The sequence below is a fragment of the Artemia sp. Qi Xiang Cuo genome, chromosome 11, assembly GCF_049724085.1.
Source record: "Artemia sp. Qi Xiang Cuo chromosome 11, ASM4972408v1, whole genome shotgun sequence".
NCBI lineage: Eukaryota > Metazoa > Arthropoda > Branchiopoda > Anostraca > Artemiidae > Artemia > Artemia sp. Qi Xiang Cuo.
In genome coordinates, this window is record NC_142804.1 from 12,079,149 (window position 1) to 12,100,879 (window position 21,731).

The 21,731-nt window shown below is 34.5% G+C and overlaps 1 protein-coding gene across 2 annotated transcripts in view; it reads right to left on the reverse strand.

Moving 5' to 3' along the window:
• LOC148946640 (programmed cell death protein 6-like) overlaps positions 1–20,134 on the reverse strand; it is a 51,634-nt gene extending 31,500 nt beyond the window's left edge. The window contains exon 1 of one of the 2 annotated variants that reach the window (XM_089097067.1): positions 19,971–20,130. In XM_089097067.1, the coding sequence (XP_088953193.1) occupies positions 19,971–20,038 (68 nt within the window). In that variant the 5' untranslated portion in view covers positions 20,039–20,130. Of the gene's footprint in view, positions 1–19,970 lie in introns of both variants that reach the window. The other variant, XM_089097068.1, reaches the window with a different exon arrangement.
• Between the last annotated feature and the right edge of the window lie 1,597 nt (positions 20,135–21,731).

The window sequence follows — 21,731 nt, forward strand, 5'->3', positions numbered from 1 at the left end:
CCCGAAGAAAGAGTAGCAAATAAAGGTGATTCATTTGGAGGTTGATTCTTGCATAGTCAAATTGAATTTACACGGGCCCAAATTCAATTGAACTGGGAAAAGGAAATCATCAAATCCATAAATCAGAATCGCGTAATGTTATGTGGAAGGAAGCATCGAACGCTTTCCACGAAACCTCTATTAGTTAATATTGTATTTTTGTATTAATTAAACAAGCTATAATTGTATGTATTCATGTATATTTGTTTTTCTCGAAAATAGATGGATAATTGTTTCTGAAAATTGACATAATGACATTATCTGGACTGAAAAGACGATTTAGCTAAGGCGCAACTTTAAGGTAAAATTTGTTGTTTTTTTTCGCGGAGTTATCATATCAAACCTATGATGACGTCATGACATCATGCAGAATTCTAATTAAAATATTGGTGCATTCTTTGTAGCTATCAATAGTCACAATATTTTTAGTTTCAAACCAGCTAGACAAGTTTATCACAAAATGAATATAGCGACAGCGAGAATCATAATTATAGAATCATATATGCCGCATGCCGAGTACCAGGGATCGAGCGAAGTTCTGTCTATTGCGGTAATTTCCCAGGAAAATACAAATCGTATAAAAGTTATAATTCTGTAAAGGATTCGTTTAGAGCCTTAGTTTTGGAAAAACCTTTTTCATATAAATGACGTCACATTCATATGGATTTAAAGAACAACTTTCATATGCATAACAAATTTGCGATTGAAAGAACAACGACATCGCAATGTTCGACGGCAATAATATTTTTCGTGTTAAAAAGAAATAAAATCGTGTAGTTTAAAGCGATGGTGAATTTTAAGTTTTAATCAAATTCACAGAGAAATCAAGCAAAACAAGTTCAAGATGAATATGGGCTATTGTCTAAGTTAATTAATTAGTAAAAAGAACTTATAAACATAAGCAAATTTTGTCAAATATATGCCTAGAGGACAACCTGAAAAACTCAATTCAAAAATATACCAAGCGGTTGACCTTAAAAACGAAAAATTGTAGAAAACGATGCGTCACTTGAACAGCAGTAACTTGGAAAATCAAATGTTCAGAATTCAATGTTCCGTTCCCCGGCTGATTTCTGATTCCAGGTAGAAGATTCAGGTTGGTTACTCTAGGATTGTTGAAAACAGAGGAAAATATAATCGTAAATCCTTATATAAATTATATTCGTTTTTTGTAATCATTCAGTTCTATACCTTACTGGTTTTTACCCTCTCTTAAAAAAGAAAGTTTGCGTGTCCAGTACTTTCAATTTTGCAAATTCGTTCTTTTTCTCCCTCCTTGGTACCGTAATGGGAAGATAATGTCAAAATTCGGATTGAATGATGTTTTCGGGAAAGTTGCCATGTTGAGCAGAAAGCTGTCAGATATAAAAAAGGGTGGCCAGCGTTTACCCCCCCCCCCCGGCAAATACCCCTCCCCCCGTGGAAAATAAGGCTTTCCAAATTTGAGAAATTTATTTCAGATTTTTTTTTTATTTCCGTAGGAGGAAAGGAATTTTAGTACTTGTGTATTTTGCGCCACTCACTCAAGTTGACGCTGTGTAAAACTCAAGAACAAACCGGTTTCTTCGTTAATTTCTTTCATCTTAGCATGAGACAAGACAAAAACAAGTGACAGAATAGATGGGAAATATATAATTTGGGCTTATATTTGCAAATAAGGGGGGGGGTGGTAAAGTATTTGGACATTTTTAAGTCAGAAAACAATTCCTTCTAGGTATGGTGACTAGAAAATTACAGAAGAATAGCAAGGTATCTGGAAATTTTGTTAACTAAAAAAAAAAAAAAAAGTATACATTAAATGTAATGTTTCATTTAAGTTTTTTTTTCCAAGTGTTAAGTTTTTTTTTTTTTCAATGAACGATTTTACAAGTATTAAGTACTATTATTAGGTTAATGTAGTATTCCATTTAAGTGTTTTATGATGATCGCTGATCAAAGTTTATGTTATTTGTGCCTTTCATTTATGTTATTTTATCATGTTCATGGCCTTTATTTCGCTTTAAAATACACTTCTCTATCTATCTATCTAATATGCAGAATAATTGTACCAAACACATTTTACATGCTGACCCGCTATACTTTTACCTCCCCCCTAATATGCAAATCTATAGCCCGAATTTATTTCTAAAGTAACGAAAAAACTAATAAAAAAACTGGTGTGTTCTCGAATTTTACACAGCGTAGCTTGAGTGAGTGGCGCATAAGAAACAAGTACCAAAATTCGTTCCCCCTACGGAAAAAAATAAAGATAAAACTTAGTTATAATTTTTCATTGAATATACAAAAAGGATTTTCAATAAATGTATTCCTCAAAACATTTTCTTTGAAAATCTAAGGGGGCAAAGAATCGATGGGCTAGCCCGTTTTACAATCTAAGCTATTGATACCTTGATATAGCCTTTCTACATTCGGAAATGAACTCATTTTGACAGTTTTCACCATTTTTGTAGTTAGTATGTTTCTAACTAGTAGCTGTCGATATTGTCAATAAAACCAACAAATTTTCGCTGATGACTTTTGATTGTATTAAAGTATTAAGTTACGGGGGCGGGGGTAAACAGTTTTACTGGAAGATACTGAAAAAATTGATAAAAGGCAAACGACCCGACCAGTAAAAATATATTGAAAAGCTAAAATACATGTTAATATTCTTTTTATTGTATATCATAAATATACAAAAAGAAATATACACGAATATACCCGAAAAAAGGTTATATAACTTACTATTACAAAATCTGTCCAGCATAAGAAATAAGAAAAAATTGTAATTGAAAATCTAAAATACATGATATATATATATATATATATATATATATATATATATATATATATATATATATATATATATATATATATATATATATATATATATATATATATATATATATATATAAACATATTGAAAAGCTAAAATACATTTTAATGTTCTTTTTATTGTGTACCACAAATATACATAAGGAAATATACACAAATATACCTCAGAATAAGGGTATATAACATACTATTACAAAATCTGTCCAGTATAAGTAATAAGAAAAAAATTGTTGTGAAATAATAAGAAAAAAATTGTGAGATAGTTAGTTAAATTCAAACATTTCCTTGTGCTTTTCGGGACCGAACCTGTGATCTTTCAAGCTCAAAGACTCAGACTCTTCCACTGCGCCGACATAAGGTAACTAATAATTTCATTTTGGGATAAAATGATGTGAACTAGTTGCAAATACAGCGTAAACAGATATGTTCTTGCTATTGCATTTAATGCCGTTATCAGCCTCGTGATTTTCACCCATCACCTTTTTACCCCACTAAGCCAGTGAAAAGAAGTGGGCATATCCAGAAATTAAGGTAAATTTGTAGTTTACAACATAATGTAGCTAGGATGAAAATGAATAAATCACTTGATGCCTGTTCTTATCCCCTTTCATAGGTAAATAATTGTTTCATGGACAAATTCCATTTTGATTCCTTAATAGGGCCCCAAAAGGTAAAACAGTCCATAGTTGCCAAAAGAAAAGCATGTTTAAAAAAACTGTCTAGTGAAAAATAATAATTTGCAGCAGATTCAGGAATGGTAATTATTACTTTCCTTGGTCTTAACAATAAAACGTAATTACGAAAACAAATTTGCAGAACTTTTTCAAAAGAGCCTGAAACCCCTTAAAAATGACATCACACCAAAACTGACGTCATTACTGAGGTGTTTTTTTGTTTTTTGACAAATTTCCATTCAAAATAGCATTTTTGTATTAAATTAAGGAAAGTAAATAATTACTCTTCCTTATTAAGCTGCAAATATCAATAATTCCTCACTAGCCAGTTTATTTAGAAACATACTTTTAAACTTTTGGGGACTACGGGCTGTTTTGAGCCCTCTTAGCCACTTAAGCAGGGGCAAAATTTGTTAAGGGGCAGAGGGGATTAACCACCCCTCTCTGACCTCAGTTTGCCCTTCCCCAGACCTCAGTTTGCCCGCCCCAAGCTGAAATTTAGTTTCTCCAGAAATCTTGTCAAAACCGAGATAAGCCCGCATAATTCAAACATTCAATGAAACGGGTTACAGTTCGTAACGAACTGTAAGTAAGGAGCGACCCGACTCAATAGTAACCGAAACTATAAAAAAAAGGAATTTTGATACCAGTAGATACATCAAAAGAATTGGATTTTTATGCTGATTTCAAATATATAAGTTTCATCAAGTTTAATATTACCCATCAAAAGTTACGAGCCTGAGAATATTTGCCCTAGTTTGGAAAAAAGGGAGAAACACTCCCTAAAGCACATATAATCTTAATGAAAATCACACCATCAGATTCAACGTATCAGAGAATCCTACTGTAGAGGTTTCAAGCTCCTATTGGCAAAAATGTGGAAATTTGTATTTTTTGCCCGAAGAAAGATCAAGGATGCGTGTTTATTATTATTTTTTTTTTCTCTAAGGGGTGAACGTATTGACCCAGCGGTCCTAGAATGTCGCAAGAGGGCTCATTCGAACGGAAGTTAAAAGTTCTAGTGCCCTTATTCCGTGACCAAAAAATTGGAGTGCAACTAGGCCCCCTCCCACGCTCATTTTTTCTCAAAGTCACAGGATCAGAATTTTGAGATAGCCATTTTGCTTAGCATAGTCCAAAAAACTAATAACTATGTCTTAGAGGACGATTTAATCCCTCACAGACCCTGGGGGAAGGGCTGCAAGTTATGAACTTTGCCCATTGTTTACATATAGTATTGGTTATTGGGAAGTATACAAACGTGGTTACGCGGTTACGTGGGAGTATCTTTTCAAGTAGGTAGTTTCCATGGTGGACAGGACAATTCTCTGAAGGCGGCGCCGGATTCATCAGCGCTATTTAAAAAACTATCAGAAATTCAATAGAAAAAACAAGTTTTCTTCAACTAAAAGTAGGGAGCAACATTAAAACTTAAAATGAACAGAAATTGTTACGTATATGAGGGATTTCGCCCCTCATTCCATACCTTGCTCTTTATGCTAAAGTTTTTTTTTCGGTACTTTCAATAGAGCTATCTATTCAAATTAAACGGCCTTTGTGATTCAGGGATTTGTGATTCAAACAAAATTTGAACTTTAGCGAAAAGAGCGAGGTATTGACTAGGAGATGAACCCCCCCCCCCCCATATACGTAATAATTTCTGTTCGGTTTAAATTTTGATGTTGCTCCTTACTTTCAGTTGAAATTTTTTTTTATTTAATTGTATTATGAAACAGCATAGGAAAAGGTACCAACTAATATATTCACTATCATCCTAGCTAAATTATGTGGTAAACTGCAAGCTTATTGAAATTAACTCTAGCGGCGAGGGGCTAGGAAGATAAGATGGAAAAACCCTTTTTTGAGGGGGGGGGGTGTCTTATTTTTTGAACAAAAACAAGATAACAATTACAAAAGCAAGGATGTTGATAGTAAAATCATCATTTTTATATATTTTAATACTGTGCTTATTTCAGTTGAAATATATTTTATATTATATTTATATCATATATTTTATATTATATTTATACTTATATTATATATTTTATATTTGAAATACTGTGCTGGAGTGCTACCTGAGAAGCTAAACCAAGGGTTAATGTAAATTAAATATAAAAAAAAAGTTTTTTTCAACTGAAATTAAGGAGCAACATTAAAACTTAAAAAGAACAGAAAATAGTACGTATAACAGGGGGTTCACCCCCTCGTCAATACCTCGCTGTTTAAGCTGAAGTTCAAATTTTGTTCCAATTCTTTAAGAATGACCCCTGAATCACAAAGGCCGTTTAATTATTATAAATAGCTCTTTTGAAAGCACTAAAAAAAACTTAAGCGTAAAGAGCGAGGCATTGACGAGGAGGCGAACCCCCTCTTATACGTAATAATTTCTGTTCATTTTAAGTTTTAATGTTGCTGCTTACTTTCAGTTGAAAAAACTTGAGTTTTCTAAATTTAATTTCTGATCATATTTTAAATAATGCTGGGAAATCTAGTGCCCCCTTCAAGGAACAAATCTTCCCCCATGAAAAATTCCTCCATGGAAAGATCCTACCACGTAACGCCCTCCCCCGACCCTCTCCCCCCACCAGAAAAAATCCCCCCTGAAAACGTCACTTCCCAATAACCAATACTATATGTAAACAATGGGTGAAGTTCACAGCTTGCAGTCCTTCACCCGGGGATTTTGAAGTATTAAGAACTATTATTACGTAAATTTAGTGTTTCATTTAAGTGTTTTATGATGATCGCTGATCAAAGTTTATGTTATTTTACATAAACCTTTCATTCATGTTATTTTACTATGTTCATGGCCGTATATTTGGCTTTAAAATACACTTCTCTATCTACCTATCTAATATGCAGAATAATTGTACCAAACACATTTTGCATGCAGACCCGCTATACTTTACCTCCCCCCCTCCCCTAATATGCAAATCGATAGCCCAAAGTAACGAAAAAAGTAACAAAAAACTGATGTGTTCTCGAATTTTACACAGCGTAAACTTGAGTGAGTGGCGCATAATATACAAATACCAAAATTCGTTCCCCCTACGGAAATAAAAAAATAAATAAAACTCAAATAAAATTGTCGAATTTGGAAAGCCTTAATTTCCACGGGGGGGGGGGGGTATTTACCGGGGGGTATTTTCCGGTGGGGGGGTATTTTCTGGGGGGATGTATTTTCGGCAGAGGGATATTTTCCGATGGGGGGTATTTTCAGGGGGATTAAACGCCCAGAACCATAAAAAAGAACCAACTGCCGCCGTTTCACGGTCTTGAGTGTATATTTTTTTCGTAGTTTGTGTGTGTGTGTTTTTGGTTTTTTTTCTTATTCTTTTTTTTTTCTCGAGTGTATATATTTTTTTCTTAGTTTGTGTCTTTTTTCTCTTATATAATACTCCGCTATTTACCTTGTTGTCATTGGTGGGTAAAAAATAAATAAACAAATAAATGGGACAGAATTCCCGGACACGACCAGGACCATCCAAAGCGACAAGAGCAATCCATACAGCTGAAGGAAAGGGCAAGGAAAAAAGTGTCGCTCCACCAGTCGGTTCTACAGGGGCATATACTATTGAGACTGATACCCTGCACTTTTTGGTCATATTGATGCTATTTTTTAACTTTATCGCAGTTGACAGCTTTTTGAATGCATTTCCTTTTATATTCGGTTACTATGAAGCTGGTAGCTGGTAGCTGCTGTCGGTTCTACAGGGGCATATACTATTGAGACTGATACCCTGCACTTTTTAGTCATATTGATGCTATTTTTTAACTTTATCTCAGTTGACAGCTTTTTGAATGTATTTCCTTTTATATTCGGTTACTATGAAGCTGGTAGCTGAAAGCTGGAACTCTAATTCACATATTGGATTACTACTTATTCCGTTGCGCCTCTTCGAGCTAAATGGAATATTTCTAGCACGCGCCCTCTGGTGTAAACGATCTGTGGAAGTAGGCATCCCCTCATGGATATCCGAGTAATTTTATTTTTGGACAACTAAAAAAATGAACTAAACAAAAAAATAATGTTTTACAGCTAGATGAAAAACTGGGCAGTAAAAACGAAAAAAGGACAACTGATTGCAGAGGTAAAATGTACATGCTCACTATTTTTTAGCGTTAATTTAAAAAAATGTCAGCAAAAACTTTGTCGAAAAAAAGTAAATGCGATATTAAACCTTGGGTGAGCAGAAATACAAACTTACAAGTCAAATTTAAAACTAGCAGATATTATTGTGAATAAATAAATCAAAACCTAAACGAACGGAAACTAAAATGAACAATTATATCAAAATTGAAAGATGATAAATAGACCTAATACTATGAAGTACTGTCAATTAGGGGCAGATGACATTTGCTCCTTCCTGCATTTTGAAAAATAGATTTTTGTGGTAATTTAACTGAAAAATGAGGTTTTTGAGTTTCACTGAAAACATTCACAAAAATAAAAGTGCCCCTTCCTAGATTTTGAAAAACGCATTTTGCCCTGACGCCATTATTACTGTGTATGAAGAAATGAAACCTGGGGTATACCAACGTTCTTTTATTTCTTGGAGCCCCATATAATTTCGAAAAGAAGCCATAATCAATATTCTTAAAAAATGAAAAATACGACGATAGTTAGACAATGATAAATGGATTATAATTCCAAAAGTGACTCATACTACGTAGAACAAGGCGCTATTGCATTTGATTTTGGGAAACGCAATGACGTAACTACAGTATTTGTCAACTCTGATAAGAGCAAACATGAACTAAAGGGATGGGCACACGTAGCTGATTTTGAGAACTTATTTCCAAATCAGTACCGATTTTAAAAGAAATCGATATCGACTTAAACTTGAAAATTTTCTAGTTTTCGGTACCGATTTCCATCATGATCATCACAAAAAAATAGGGATACAAATAAATAGTCAGCCAGAGATGTCTGTGGTGAAAGACCCCGCTACTGACCTGAGAAGTAAACTGAGAATCAAGTCGAGATCAATCATGCAACTATTAATAAACTACAGTTGACTATTTGTGTCCATGACTTTTTGTTTTGAAAATCTCGCGCAATAATTTTTTCTTTCAACCAATCTTTCTTAGTCACAGGAAGTCACAACAATTTTCGATTTATTAACGTTATTATTTACGTTAATAAACGTTATTTATGAATGTTATTATTAAAAAAAAAATCCAAAAAAGAAGATTTTCAAATAAAAGTAAAGGCCGTATGAAACTTAAGATCAGCAGAAATAAAAACCTATAATAACTCAAACTCGAACCGACCAGAGATTACTATTAAAGAATAAATGAAACCCAAAACGAACAGAAAGTAACAAAAAAACATACAACAGGTACTAATATACATGAATAAATAAATCTTAAAACGCTTAAAGCTTAAATTTAATATCAACTCAAGCTTAAAACGAACAAAAAAAATTTTTTGCTATTGAAGCATAAATGAAACCCAAAACAAATAGAAATTAAACAAACAATTATAGCGAACAAACATGCAATAGGTACTAATATAAATGATTAAATAAATCTTAAAACGAGTGAAACTTAAATTGAATACGCAAATAAAGCTTAAAAAAAAAAAAAAATCACTAGAATCAAGAGTTTGGGTTTTGCTTCCTTCTCTCACTGTAAAAGTCTATAGCCTACTGCGTCATTGGCGCTTTACCAAAAACTATACGTGTCTTGATCAGTCTTAGTAAGTGCAAATAAAATCGAACTGAATGTTTAATACATAATGCTATTAATTGTTGACAGATCATCAGTTCAAGGCTGTATTTCATTGCCATTTTATTTTCAATGCTATAATAACTGGAAAAAGAAAACATTTGTAAAATAATACGTTTTTAGCGAAGCATCAAAGACACAGTATGCCATAAACTTTTACAGTTAGGGAAGGGCGCAGTATCCAAACTCTTGTTTGTAGTAAAGCTATTTTTCTCTTGAACAGCCTTGGAAAGAACAAATAAAATTAAACTGAATATTTGATATATAATGATATTAATTGCTGAAAGCTCATCAGTTTAAAATTTAATTTTTACTGCAATTTTTATGTTAATTTTCAATGGTGTAATAAGTACAAAAGAAGATATTTTTAATATAATTCCTTTTCAGTAAAGCGTCAATGACGCTGTAGGTTTTAGACCTTTACAGTGAGAGAAGGAGGCAAAACCTCAAACCCTTATTTTTCATTTAAGTTTCACTCGTTTTACAATTTATTTATTATCGACCCTGAGTTCCTGTTATTTGAACTTTAAACTATTTTGAACAAAATGACTTATCACAAAATTTTAATTGGATGCATTTGGGTAAAAAGGACCTTGAGAAGGGCATAGTTGCCCTCCGATCATTTTTGAATCTTAAAAGGGCACTAGAAATTCCGTTTTAAAATCGAATGAGCCGCCTCCAAAATTTATACGATCATCCCTTCCATCAAAACCTTACATGATCAGTTATATGGAAAAAAACGATCAGTTATATGATCTATGGTCTATCTTGAAGAAAATGGCTATATAGAAAATTCGATTGAACGCATTTTAGGAAAAGAGGGTTGGTGGGGGGCTAGTTACCATCGGATTACTTTTAACTCTTAAAAAGAGAACTAGAACCTTCAATTTCTAATTATCTGAGTCCCCTCCAAGGTTTATACAACCACTTCTTCCATAAAAACCTTATATGCCCCAGGGCATAAGTTACAACCCTTCCCCATGCTCTAGAGGGGGAGGGGTATGTTAACCCCAAATTTTTTTTATCTGATCATTGGACTATTTCAAACAAACTGAAAATCTCAAAATTTTGATGGACACATTTGCAGAAAAGAGGGTGTGTATGTGTGAGGAAGCAGGGTAGATGCCCTCCTATCCTTTTTGACTCATAAAAAGGTAATTAGAGTTTTCAATTTCCAATAAAAAAAAACCACCTCTGACGTTTATACAATCAGCCCTTACATAAAAACCTTAAATGTCCCCAGGGCATAACTTAAAACACTTGCTCCAGGGATCTGGGGGTTTGTGTTGACCCCGGTTTTTGTTATTTGATGTTTGAACTATTGTCAACAAAATTGCTATCTTAAAATTTTTATTTGATGTTTGAACTATTGTCAACAAAATTGCTATCTTAAAATTTTTATTGGATGGGTTTGCGGAAAAGGGGCATGGGAGGGGGAGGCCTAGTTGTCATCCAATCTCTTTTGACTCTTAAAAAGTGAAGTAGAACTTTCAATTTTTAATCAAATGAGTTGTCTCTGAAGTTTATACGAGCATCCTTTCTGTAAGAACCATACATGCCCCCAGAGCATAACTTACAACACCTGCCCACAGGCCCTGAGGGGTTGTGTTGCCTCCGGAGTTTTTGTTATCTGATCTTTGAACTATTTTTTACAAAATGGCTATCTCAAAATGTTTATCGGATGCATTTGGGAAAAAGGGAGTGCGGGCAAGGGCTAGTTGCCCACCGATCAGTTTTGACTCTTAAAAGGGGCACTAGAACTTCCGATTTCCAATCAAAAGATTCCCCTCCGAAGTTTATAGGATCACCTCTTCCATATGAAAAGCCTCTGGGAAAAAAATAAATTGGAGCCATATGGCCTGTACTATAGGCCGCGCTATAGCGTTGCCACTCATACAAGAGAAGATATTTAAAAAGTGCTTTATTTTCAGTAAAGCACAAATGACAATCTGGTCTAGAATCCACAGGACGCGTTAGTCTTACTCTTGTTTGTGGTACTGTAGTTTTTGCTCATCATAAGTTTGACTTGATTATTCATTTTAGTTTCTGTTTGTTTTTGGTTTCATTTATTTAGTGATAATAACTTATGTTCGTCTTACACTTTGATTACTATTTAACTTTATTTGTGTTCATCTTAAGCTTATTACAGCTATACTTTTATTTGAAAAACTTCTTTGGTGAAGTTTTTTTTACTTCTGGAAGAAGTTTTTTTTTACTTAATTACTGTTTGTTTTAAATTGACAATTTTATTTATTGGCTAATGGAAGGAACCCAAGATATTGCACATATTGACCATTTGAATGTATATAGTGTCATTTGATTTAGTTTAGCATCCCCCAGCCTTTCCCTATAGTTTCAACTTAATACCCATAGCTATTCCTGATATATTACAGATACACGCTTTTGGCAACCTGGATGTACATAATTTGTTTTGATTTAGTTCAACCTTCATCCCAACATACCCTGAAAGTTTCAATTAATAGACTTAGCTGTTTTTCAAAAATCGCAGATATGTCCTATTGACAAATTTTGGACGCCCAAAGTGTCGTTTGGTTCAATTTTACACTCTTTTCGACTTTCTCTGAAAGTATAAACTTAATATCCTACTCTGATCTTGGGCTATTACATATATGCCCTTTTGATAGCCTGCTTGCACAAAGTATGTTTTGATGTAGTTCAACTTTCCATGTACATTTCACATCAATATCTTAAGTCTTTTTGGAGGCATAGGATCAAACATGTCCCTTTTCTGTTTTGAATCATACAGTTTTGATTCTCAAAAGGGCACTAGAAATTTCAATTTCCAATCAAAAGTGGATATCCACTCCAAACTTTCTACAACAACTCCTTCAATACAATGTGGTCTGATGGAAAAAAACTATTATATTAAACCAATATTGCTCTTTACCAAGGCAGTGCTGTTGTGCTGGCTGTTATTCGATCTGAAAATTAACTGAAATCAGACTACTCACACTAAATACTATGATCTTGGTGACAGAAAGCTCCATAGGACTAGAGAAAACATATTTTAATACCACTGGATGTTGTCAACACTAATTGTCTCTCAGGAAAATGGTAGAGAATAACTGGCAAATGTGGATTACCAATTGGCCTGGGACATCCAAAAGTTTTCAGTGTCTGAGGCTGGTACTGAGGGTGGAGGAGGAGAGGCTTTTTCATTCCTGGCCTTGCTAATTCTTTTTAATTTGAAATACAAGAAAAGCCATCACTCTCTTCAGCAAAATTCAGCTTCTACTTTAATGTACCTTAAATCCCAATGTCCAGCAAAATAAGGACCAATAAGTTTGGAGAGCAACTAGCCCACACCTCTTCCCCCCCCCAAAGACATCCCATAAAAATTTTGAGACAGCCATTTGATTCAAAACCGTTGAAATGTCCAATAACTATGCCTTGGGGGACAACATACCCATATAGTCCCTGGGGACAGGGCTGTAAGTTATGCAATCTGCCCATTGTTCAAGTATAGCATTTGTTATTGAGAAATAAAGATAATCTTTTGGAGGGGAGGAGTTCCATGCAGGTAACTTTCCATGAGGAGGAAAGTTTCCTGGGTAATCTTCCATGGGAGAAAAGAATTTACTGTCATGCTTTAAAAACAGTGGGAACTTAAATAAATAAAAAATTCAACTAAACAAAAGGAGCAACATCAAAACTTAAAACAAACAACAATTATTCTGTATATGAGGGGGACCTTTCCTCAAGCTTTGCTCTGTACAGTAAAGTTTGACTTTTCGTCATAATTCCTTAAGTCACTCCTGGAACACATGGGCCATTGAATTTGAATGAGAAATATTTTGAAGAACTTTATGACTTTGGTGTAAAGAGCAAGATTTTAGGAAGGGGCAGTCCCCCTGATATATGGGCTAATTTCTGTTCATTTTAAGTTTTAATGTTGCTTTTACTTTTAGGTAGATATTTTTTTAATTATCAAACAGATTGGCTAGGCTTATAGAACTACCTTTAATGCAGTTTCTTAAGCCTCAGAAAGAAGAAAGCAGTAGAGATAGTAGTGGTATCAATTCACAGAAGTTTAGAGGGGGAACATATTTTTCAAAATTGGTGGGGGGGGCAAATTTGGAATTTTCTTGATAAATATTGAGCTTTTTTCCATTACTTAGCTAATAAAAAGGAGAACCCATCACTGAAGACTCTTTCCAAACATACTATATGCTTCCTTTGCAGCCCTTAATTCTATTTTGGGTCAAAATGCCAATTTTGAGTCCTTAAATAGGACCCCAACAGAGACAATTTGTCTATAGTTGTTGTCAGTAAAAGTAGGTTGACAAATTGGTTGAATATATATATACAAATCTGTTCATTCAAGGTAATATATTTCAAATGCATTCATTTACTATGATCTAACCTAATAAATATAACACTTTACAACTTGTATTCTAAAATAACAGACACTTTCCTAAAGTCTGTGCAAAAGAGTCTACTTTCTGCTTACTAAACTTTGAGTTCTTTTATAAAGACATTGGGACAACATTTGAAACTTTAGGATATTATTTATAAATTCACATTTTTTTTCAACACAATTACCAAAACAGGGTATTTTTCACTGAGAATGCACCAAGGGAGGGCGGGGGAGCTGGAAAGCACCTTTCAATGGCATGATTTAGCTCTGAAGTCATTCCTGACCAGTTTCATGTGATAATTATTGACAGTTTTAATCACACTTTATATAATTAGGCAGTAAGTTTACTGCAGATGATTGCTGGCTCTTCATTCTTGGTGCAAACAAAAAGCTCCTCCCACTTATTTCTGCACTTATGGGTTAGTGTGTATGTGTCAATCAATGAGAAATGGTTACAAAGTGCATTATTTGTAATTGTGAGGGCAGAAAAAACTTGGTGAGCTGGCCAAGTGGTTTGCAAGTGTCCCATCTCACAGGTATGACTTAATTTATATACAAATTATGACTTAATCTATTATTTATATAATGTTGACTCAACTGATTGGCCTATGTAGGATTATATAAAAAAAGGGGGTGGGGGGTTGATGAAATTTGTGAAAATAAGGAAATTTTTTTTTCTTGTAATAACTGGTGGAATAGGTGTGATGGTTTCAGGGGTGGATCCAGGAATTTTTTGTTTTTGTGGGGGGGGGAAGGGGGGCGCAAAAAAGGTTGATCTGATAAACTTAAATTAGGAGCAAGTTTAATTAATGCAAACTTGCATTAATTAGGTAAATTACACTACTTTAGACTACTTTAGGGGGGGCACCCCTTGCCCCCCTCTGGATGGTTTATCATTTTTTTTTCATGTTGTGATATTTATTTTCTACAATATTTATTTTCTAGATAAGACTAGTTTCGTTTTCAATCAATGTTTTCATATGAAATGGGCAGACCTTTCCTGAACTTTAAACAATAAACACCTCTGTTTGAAAATCTTTGCATTTTGTGAATTTAGATAGCAATAAGGGTTCCTGATTGAGACCAATTTTAGGACTTGGGTTCTAATTATTGGTTGCTGGGGTAAAAGTTGCCACAATAGCCCTATCCAAGAAAATACCAAAAGTCTGTTAAGAAGTGTTTTTTGTAAAATTCTTAGGGAGTTTTAAGAAAATTGATAAAACTTTTAAAACTGAAATACCAATGCAAAGCACCAAATATCATAATCAAATGTCATTGCTTTATGGCATTTTTCAAATAAAACTTATTTTTAACTTGATTATCATTGTAAATTCACTCTTTGTCTTTCTTTCCGTTCTTTAACCAATGATATATTTACCTTTTGCATTATTACAGCAAACTATATACACATTTATATAAATTTATATGCAGTGTTATAGCCATACCAATTATTCTCTTTTCCTTTTTTATTCTTTAATAATAATTTCTGGTCGTTTTGAGTTTGAGTTATTGTAGGCTTCTATTTCTACTGATCTTAAGTTTAATATGGCCTTTACTTTTCTTTAAAAAAAACTTTCTTTTTTGTAAAGTTTTTGTAGTATATATATATATATATATATATATATATATATATATATATATATATATATATATATATATATATATGTCTATACCAGTTTATACATTCTCTGGAGCAATTGCACCTCAGTCCAGGTTTTTATAATGGGTGAGATAGGGAAAGATCATACTGCTATTATATATACTGTGGTTTTAATGATGGTTTCATTTGGTAAAAGTCTCCCAGTTCTGGTCAAAATTTTATTTGAAACTGTTGACAGTTGCTGATCCCACTGTCATCTTGCTTAGACTGCTCCACAGACTTAAGACGTGGTTGTAGAAGAAATGGTTTATTTTTCTTGTCATGGCATGCTTACAGAACAAGTTCACTAAATGACCTCTGGCACTTGACAACAAGGCAGGCTCAAACAAGTCTTTGTTGTCACACTGGAGCAACTTGTAGGTCAATATCACCCATCTTTGGACAGATTCAAGAACCATCTGGTCTGTTCTATTAATTGGCATGGCAACACACATTCCAAACTCCAATCTTGGTCTAACAAAGCTCTTGTAGATTTTAGTAACTATTTCTGGGGTTCTACTGGTGGTTGTGCACTTAGTGATACCAAGTTTGGTTAGCATCAGCTACTGCAGCTTAGGTGTGGCAGTTGAATTTAAGGTCTTCATCCACAACAATCCCCAAATCTCTTTTTGAGGTACTCTTGGAAATCAGTTGTCTCACACAAGCATTTGATGACATTGAGCATTGCCATTGGGGTTATTTCTTCCAAAATAGAGAATCCTGCACTTTCAACATTAAACTTGACCTACCATATATTGGCCAGTTTGCACAAGCTGTATAGATCTGACTGTACTGTCTGTTGATATGACCAATAACTTTCAAGTCATCCACATACAGGTTAAGTTTATATGTAATGTTTTTTGAAGCATTGTTAATATAGACATTGAAGAGTATAGGCCCCAAAACAGTTCCTTGAAGCACCTCACCTAGAAGATATTGAAAATGCTGCTGTTGTTAAACATTTGGCCACAGATAAGCTTCTTTTGAAACAACAAATGGATTCTGACCAGGTATATCAGTTTAAACAAATCTGATTGACTCATGTAATTACATAACTGAGCTCCTTGGCCAAAGTCTCCCAGTTAATATGGTTTTGCTAGACTTTGCTAAAGTCTTTGAGACTTCAAGAAGAGTCACAAACCATTGGAATCAATTGAAGGACTCAACTGTCAGCACTCCCTCTATCCAGTCTTTCAAATGCCACCTTGACAAGGAGTGGAAGAAGAGGCAGTGGAGGTTCAATTGGGAGTTGTCAACTTAAGAGCACTACAGGTCCAGAGGACCTTAAAGCTCTCAAATGGATTAAGGTGATTATTAATGACAGATTGAATTTCATCACTTATGCCAAAATTATGTTATCATCTGCCTTACACTCACTTGAAATTATCAAAAGGACAATATCAACCTGGTCCCTTTGAGCATTCAAGAAACTGTATAAGGCACTGGTTCAACTGCAACTGTATGCTGGAATGTCTTTGGCACTCCCCTTTTCAAAAGACAAAGAAGTCCTGGAAAAGGTAAAGCACAGAGCAACTGAGATGATCAGAAGATTGCAGCAAATGTCCTATGAAGAATGTGTGCACTATCTTAAACTCTCTACACTTACATATTGAAGAAAACAGGGAGATATTATTCTAGCCTATAAAGTTATACCTAAGTACACCATTCCTGATCTGTTTGCCCTACCCCTTGCATCACAAGACTAGAGGAAATCCAGAGAAACTTTCTAAGCAATATCATACCACTAGAGAAAGAAGCCACTTCTTCAGAGAAGTCCTAGAAAAGGTAAAGCACAGAGCAACTGAGATGGATCAGAAGATTGTAGCAAATGTCCTATGAAGAATGTGTGTACCATCTTAAACTCTCTACACTTACATATAGAAGAAAATGGGGAGATATTACTCCAGCCTATAAGATTATATCTAAGTATACCATTCTTGATCTATTTACCCTACCCCTTACATCACAAAACTAGAGGAAATCCAAAGAATATTTCTAAGCAATGTCATACCACTAGAGAAAGAAGCCACTTCTTCAGCCAAAAAGTTGACAACCTATGGAAACAGATTTTGCAGGACACAGTATCTGTGTCTTCTGACATATCACTCTGAAAGAGATCTGGGGGTCGTTGTAGACGAAGACCTTAATTTCAACTGCCACACCCGAGCTGCAGTAGCAAAGGCAAACCAAACTCTTGGTCCCATCAAACGTACAATGACAAGTAGATCCCCTGCAATAATCACAAAACTTTACAAGAGCCTGGTGAGACCAAGATTAGAATTTGGAATGTGTGTCGCCACGCCAATTAATAAAACAGACCAGATGGCTCTCGAGTCTGTCCAAAGACAGGCGTCAAAATGCGTAAAGGGGCTCAGAGACAAAGAGTATGAATGCCGACTGCAGAGCCTTAAGCTACCAACTCTGACATACTGTCGGCGAAGAGGTGATATGATAATGACCTACAAACTGCTCAAGTCTGACAACAAGGACCTCTTTTAGCCTGCCCAGTTGTCAAGAACCAGGGGTCATTCAGCAAAGCTTTTTTAGAAGTGTGCTAATACAAGGACGAGGAACCATTTTTTCTCCAACCGCATCATAAGCCTATGGAACAATCTGAGCGAAACGACAGTGAGTTCACCATCTGTTGACAGTTTCAAAGCCAATCTCGATAAGGAATGGGAAACCAAACTATGGCTCACACAATGGGATGAAGCTGATGTCCCGCGGCCCTATCATCACTAACTGGCGTACACTGGACTCGTCCATATCGCTAGCAAGTGTGATTTAAGGTAATCACAGCAAAACTAATGTCTTTTTTAGAGGTTTCTGGCTCTTTTTACAAATGTCTGTGAATTTGTTTTTATACTAATATTTTACTAGCCTATTAAGACTAATGAAAAGGTAAAATTCTAGTTTAGCTACTTTTTGCTATCTTGGAAGCAGGTTGGGTTAGGAAAATGGAACTTTCATGGATAAATCAATAGACTAAACCATGTCCCAGAAACGTATTTTGAAGTACCTACCTCTACTTCTTCTCTCTCAAAGAGGGCCTTGGCCTTTGATGACCACTAAAAACCTTTGTTTTATAAAAGTGAAACCTTGCAAAATAGATCTTCTGCTTAAATGAAGTACAACACACTGTGTTCAGCTTCACAACTTTGCTTGATCCCATTTTATAAGATACTAAAGATATGCAAATATATTTCCTAAATTTTGAAACAAACCTATTGATATGGCTTAAAATTCTTCTCAAATAGCCTAACAGGAATTGAATCTTCAGAACTAAACCCAGAGAAAAAGAAACTGATAACTGAAAATTAAGGCAAAATAGTGTTTAGTCAGAATTTTGATAGGTAGGCTATAGACATGTTTTGTACACAAATTTATAAGACTTAGAAGTCAGATGAGGGTTAATATAGAAGCTTGGGAATACCTTCCCAGAGTATGTTTTTGGCCAAGGATTCATTACTGAGTTTTATTTTTCTAACCTAACCCCTTTCTAAGATGTTAAAAAGTGGCTAAACTAGAATTTTACTAAAACACATTTTTCAACTTTTGGTAACTATGGGTGGTCAATATCTACCAAATCATATTATTGAGTTAGGACAAAAGTGAATACACTATTCGATGCCTTTTTTTATGCTGATTAAGAATATAATAAACATTTCTATCAGAAATGAATTTCAGCCCCCCCCCCTATATATGCCAATTCAGGGTTTGGTTAGGCTGGGTTAGGTATAGCCTATATAGGGGGGGGGGCTGAAAATAAATTACGAAATAAATTCTTATTATATTTTTAAAAACCAAAAAAAAAGGCAACCAATGGTGTATTAACTTTATTCCTAACTCAATAATATGATTTGGTAGATATTGACCCTATGGGCTGCCTGAGCCCTTTTAGCCCTATAAGGGCTTAGAATGTAATTTACCCCAGAAGCAATCCATTTAATTACAAGACAACATAAAAATCACAGTAAAGTTCTACAAAATCATATTATTGAGTTAGGACTAAAGTGAATATACACCATTTGATGCCTTTTTTAATGCTAATTACGAATATAATAAGCATTTCTATCGGAAATGAATTTCAGCCCCCCCCTATATATGCCAATTCAGGGTTAGGTTAGTTATAGCCTATATCGGGGGGGGGGGGGCTGAAATTCATTTCTCATAGAAATGTTTATTATATTCATAATCAGCATAAAAAAAGGCATTGAATGGTGTATTCACTTTAGTCCTAACTCAATAATATGATTTTGTAGAACTTTACCAAAATCACTTTCATCCTAGCTAAATTAGGCTAGGCCTATGTTGTCAGCTACAAATTTAACCATTTAGTTTACTTTAGGTCTACTTTTTCTGAGCAACAGATTCTATATTTCTGGATACCTGGATTTTGACTATAAGTAGCATAAACTATAGTATATAGCTTCAGGTTTCGTAATTGTTATGGTGTTTTCAGTTTTGAAGGATATTCAAGTTCATGGAATCAAGAATCAGATATTTCACTTCACATAGACTGGAAAGTGAGGACTGAAGTGGTTAGTAATTGATTATGACTGGGTAATAAGAGCGACTTTCGAACTAAAATAACAAAAAATAGCCTAACCAAAGCTGTGGGCTACCCTATATAATTTCCAATGCATTTAGCCTAAAAGATTATTAGCAAGGAAGAGTAAAAAAAGCTAAAACTTACTTTTGAAATACTCGCAATAAAAAGTCACGGTTGGGCATACTTGAAGGAGCACTGTAATGATAAGACATGGCTATAATATTAACTATCTCCCAGTCCAAAATTCTAAAAGTTCTTCTGTTTCTTCATGTGGCAGTGCGAGGCAATCAAATAAAATCCCTAAAGGGCTAGGCACACGTAGCTCCTTTCGGGAACCGATTTCAGCAAGAGTGTATTCACGTCGAGTGATTCTAATTAATGATGGTCAGAGGCGGGGCTTAGTGACGTTCTTCGGTGATTAATCAAAATTAATTAAGTTCTAGACAAGGAATGTACAAGAGCTTTAGAGTCTTAGGCACGTAATTAATCGTATATAATGACTATCGTAAATTAATCGTAATTAATGTTGATTAATCACTGAAAAACGTCACTAAGCCTCACCTCTTAGCATTATTACTTATAATCACCCGACGTGGAATATACCCTTGCTGAAATCGGTTCCCGAAATCAGCTACGTGTGCCTAGCCTTTAACATCCACAAACAAAAAAATTAAATGGGCAAAAGAATCATCACATTTTTTTTTAAACCAAACTTCTTTATGAAAATTGTAAAAGCGTACCATTTTGATCATTAGCGCTTTTTGGGACAATTGCAAGGTCTTTTATCTAATGACATTAAGTATTGAGCGTTCTATCTTAATATTTCAGTCATCTGCCTTGTGTTCAAACTGTCTATTGTAAATAATTTTTTATTAATATTACAATTTGTTTTTACTACTTTTGGCGTAAATAAAGAACTGGAATTGTTGAAATGTGGGTATAAGTCTACAGTTAGGCTCACTCAAAAGAAAACACAAGAAAATTCCAAAAACAATGTTAAAAATATTAAAAAACTTACTTTTGTCATTCTTAAAAACACTTAAATCCAGTCTCTATGTGGCAGATTCTGCAAATCTGTACCGCCAATTCGCAAATTTTATTTCAATGGAGACTTCTTTTCCGGCTCCGTATTGGCAGTTTGCAGATGCTGCAACCTTTGACGTTTCTTTTTCTGCAAGATGGCAGAATGGCAAAATCTGCCAAATGGAGACCAGCTTTTAACTTTATTTATTCACCACCCCGCGCTTATTTTCGTCATCATAAATTGAGAGGTACCTTGAACACAAAAGGCGGGTTCTTTCACCTCTTTATTGCACTTTATTCCACTAATGCTCTGGTATATAAATTTGACCAATTAAGGAAATGAGTTAATCAGTAGGCATGCACATGCAAAAACAAAATAATCATCACTAGATTTGTCTCTTCTTAAGGATCTAAATGGTCTCTTTAAATATCTTTCTATCGTCATGAGGAGGGAGGTAAGAATTCAGGATTTCAATGTAAGTATTAGGTATTTTAGCCATGGAGAAGAGGTGCTTGAGGATAATAGTCTCCTCACACTGTTGCTGGCAATCAAATAAGAGATGCTGACTTATTTCTTCTGTTGAAAAGCAGACACGGCATGGAAGAGAGTGATTTAACTTCCAATTAAATTACAAGCTATTGAAAAGAAGGGCACCTGATTTCAGTTAGTAATATAGCACAGTATGACGTCTAGTGTAGAAGAGTGACGATATCAATTTATTGTGACTAACTTTAGATCTTTGCCGAATTTTGTCTATTATATCGAGGGCATAAGAAGGATTTGGGTTTAAAAAGGAAACCTTGGTTGCTAGTAAATCAGCAGTATCGTTATACTTGATGACTTGGAACATATTGAAAATACATCTAATCCCCTTTAGCCTG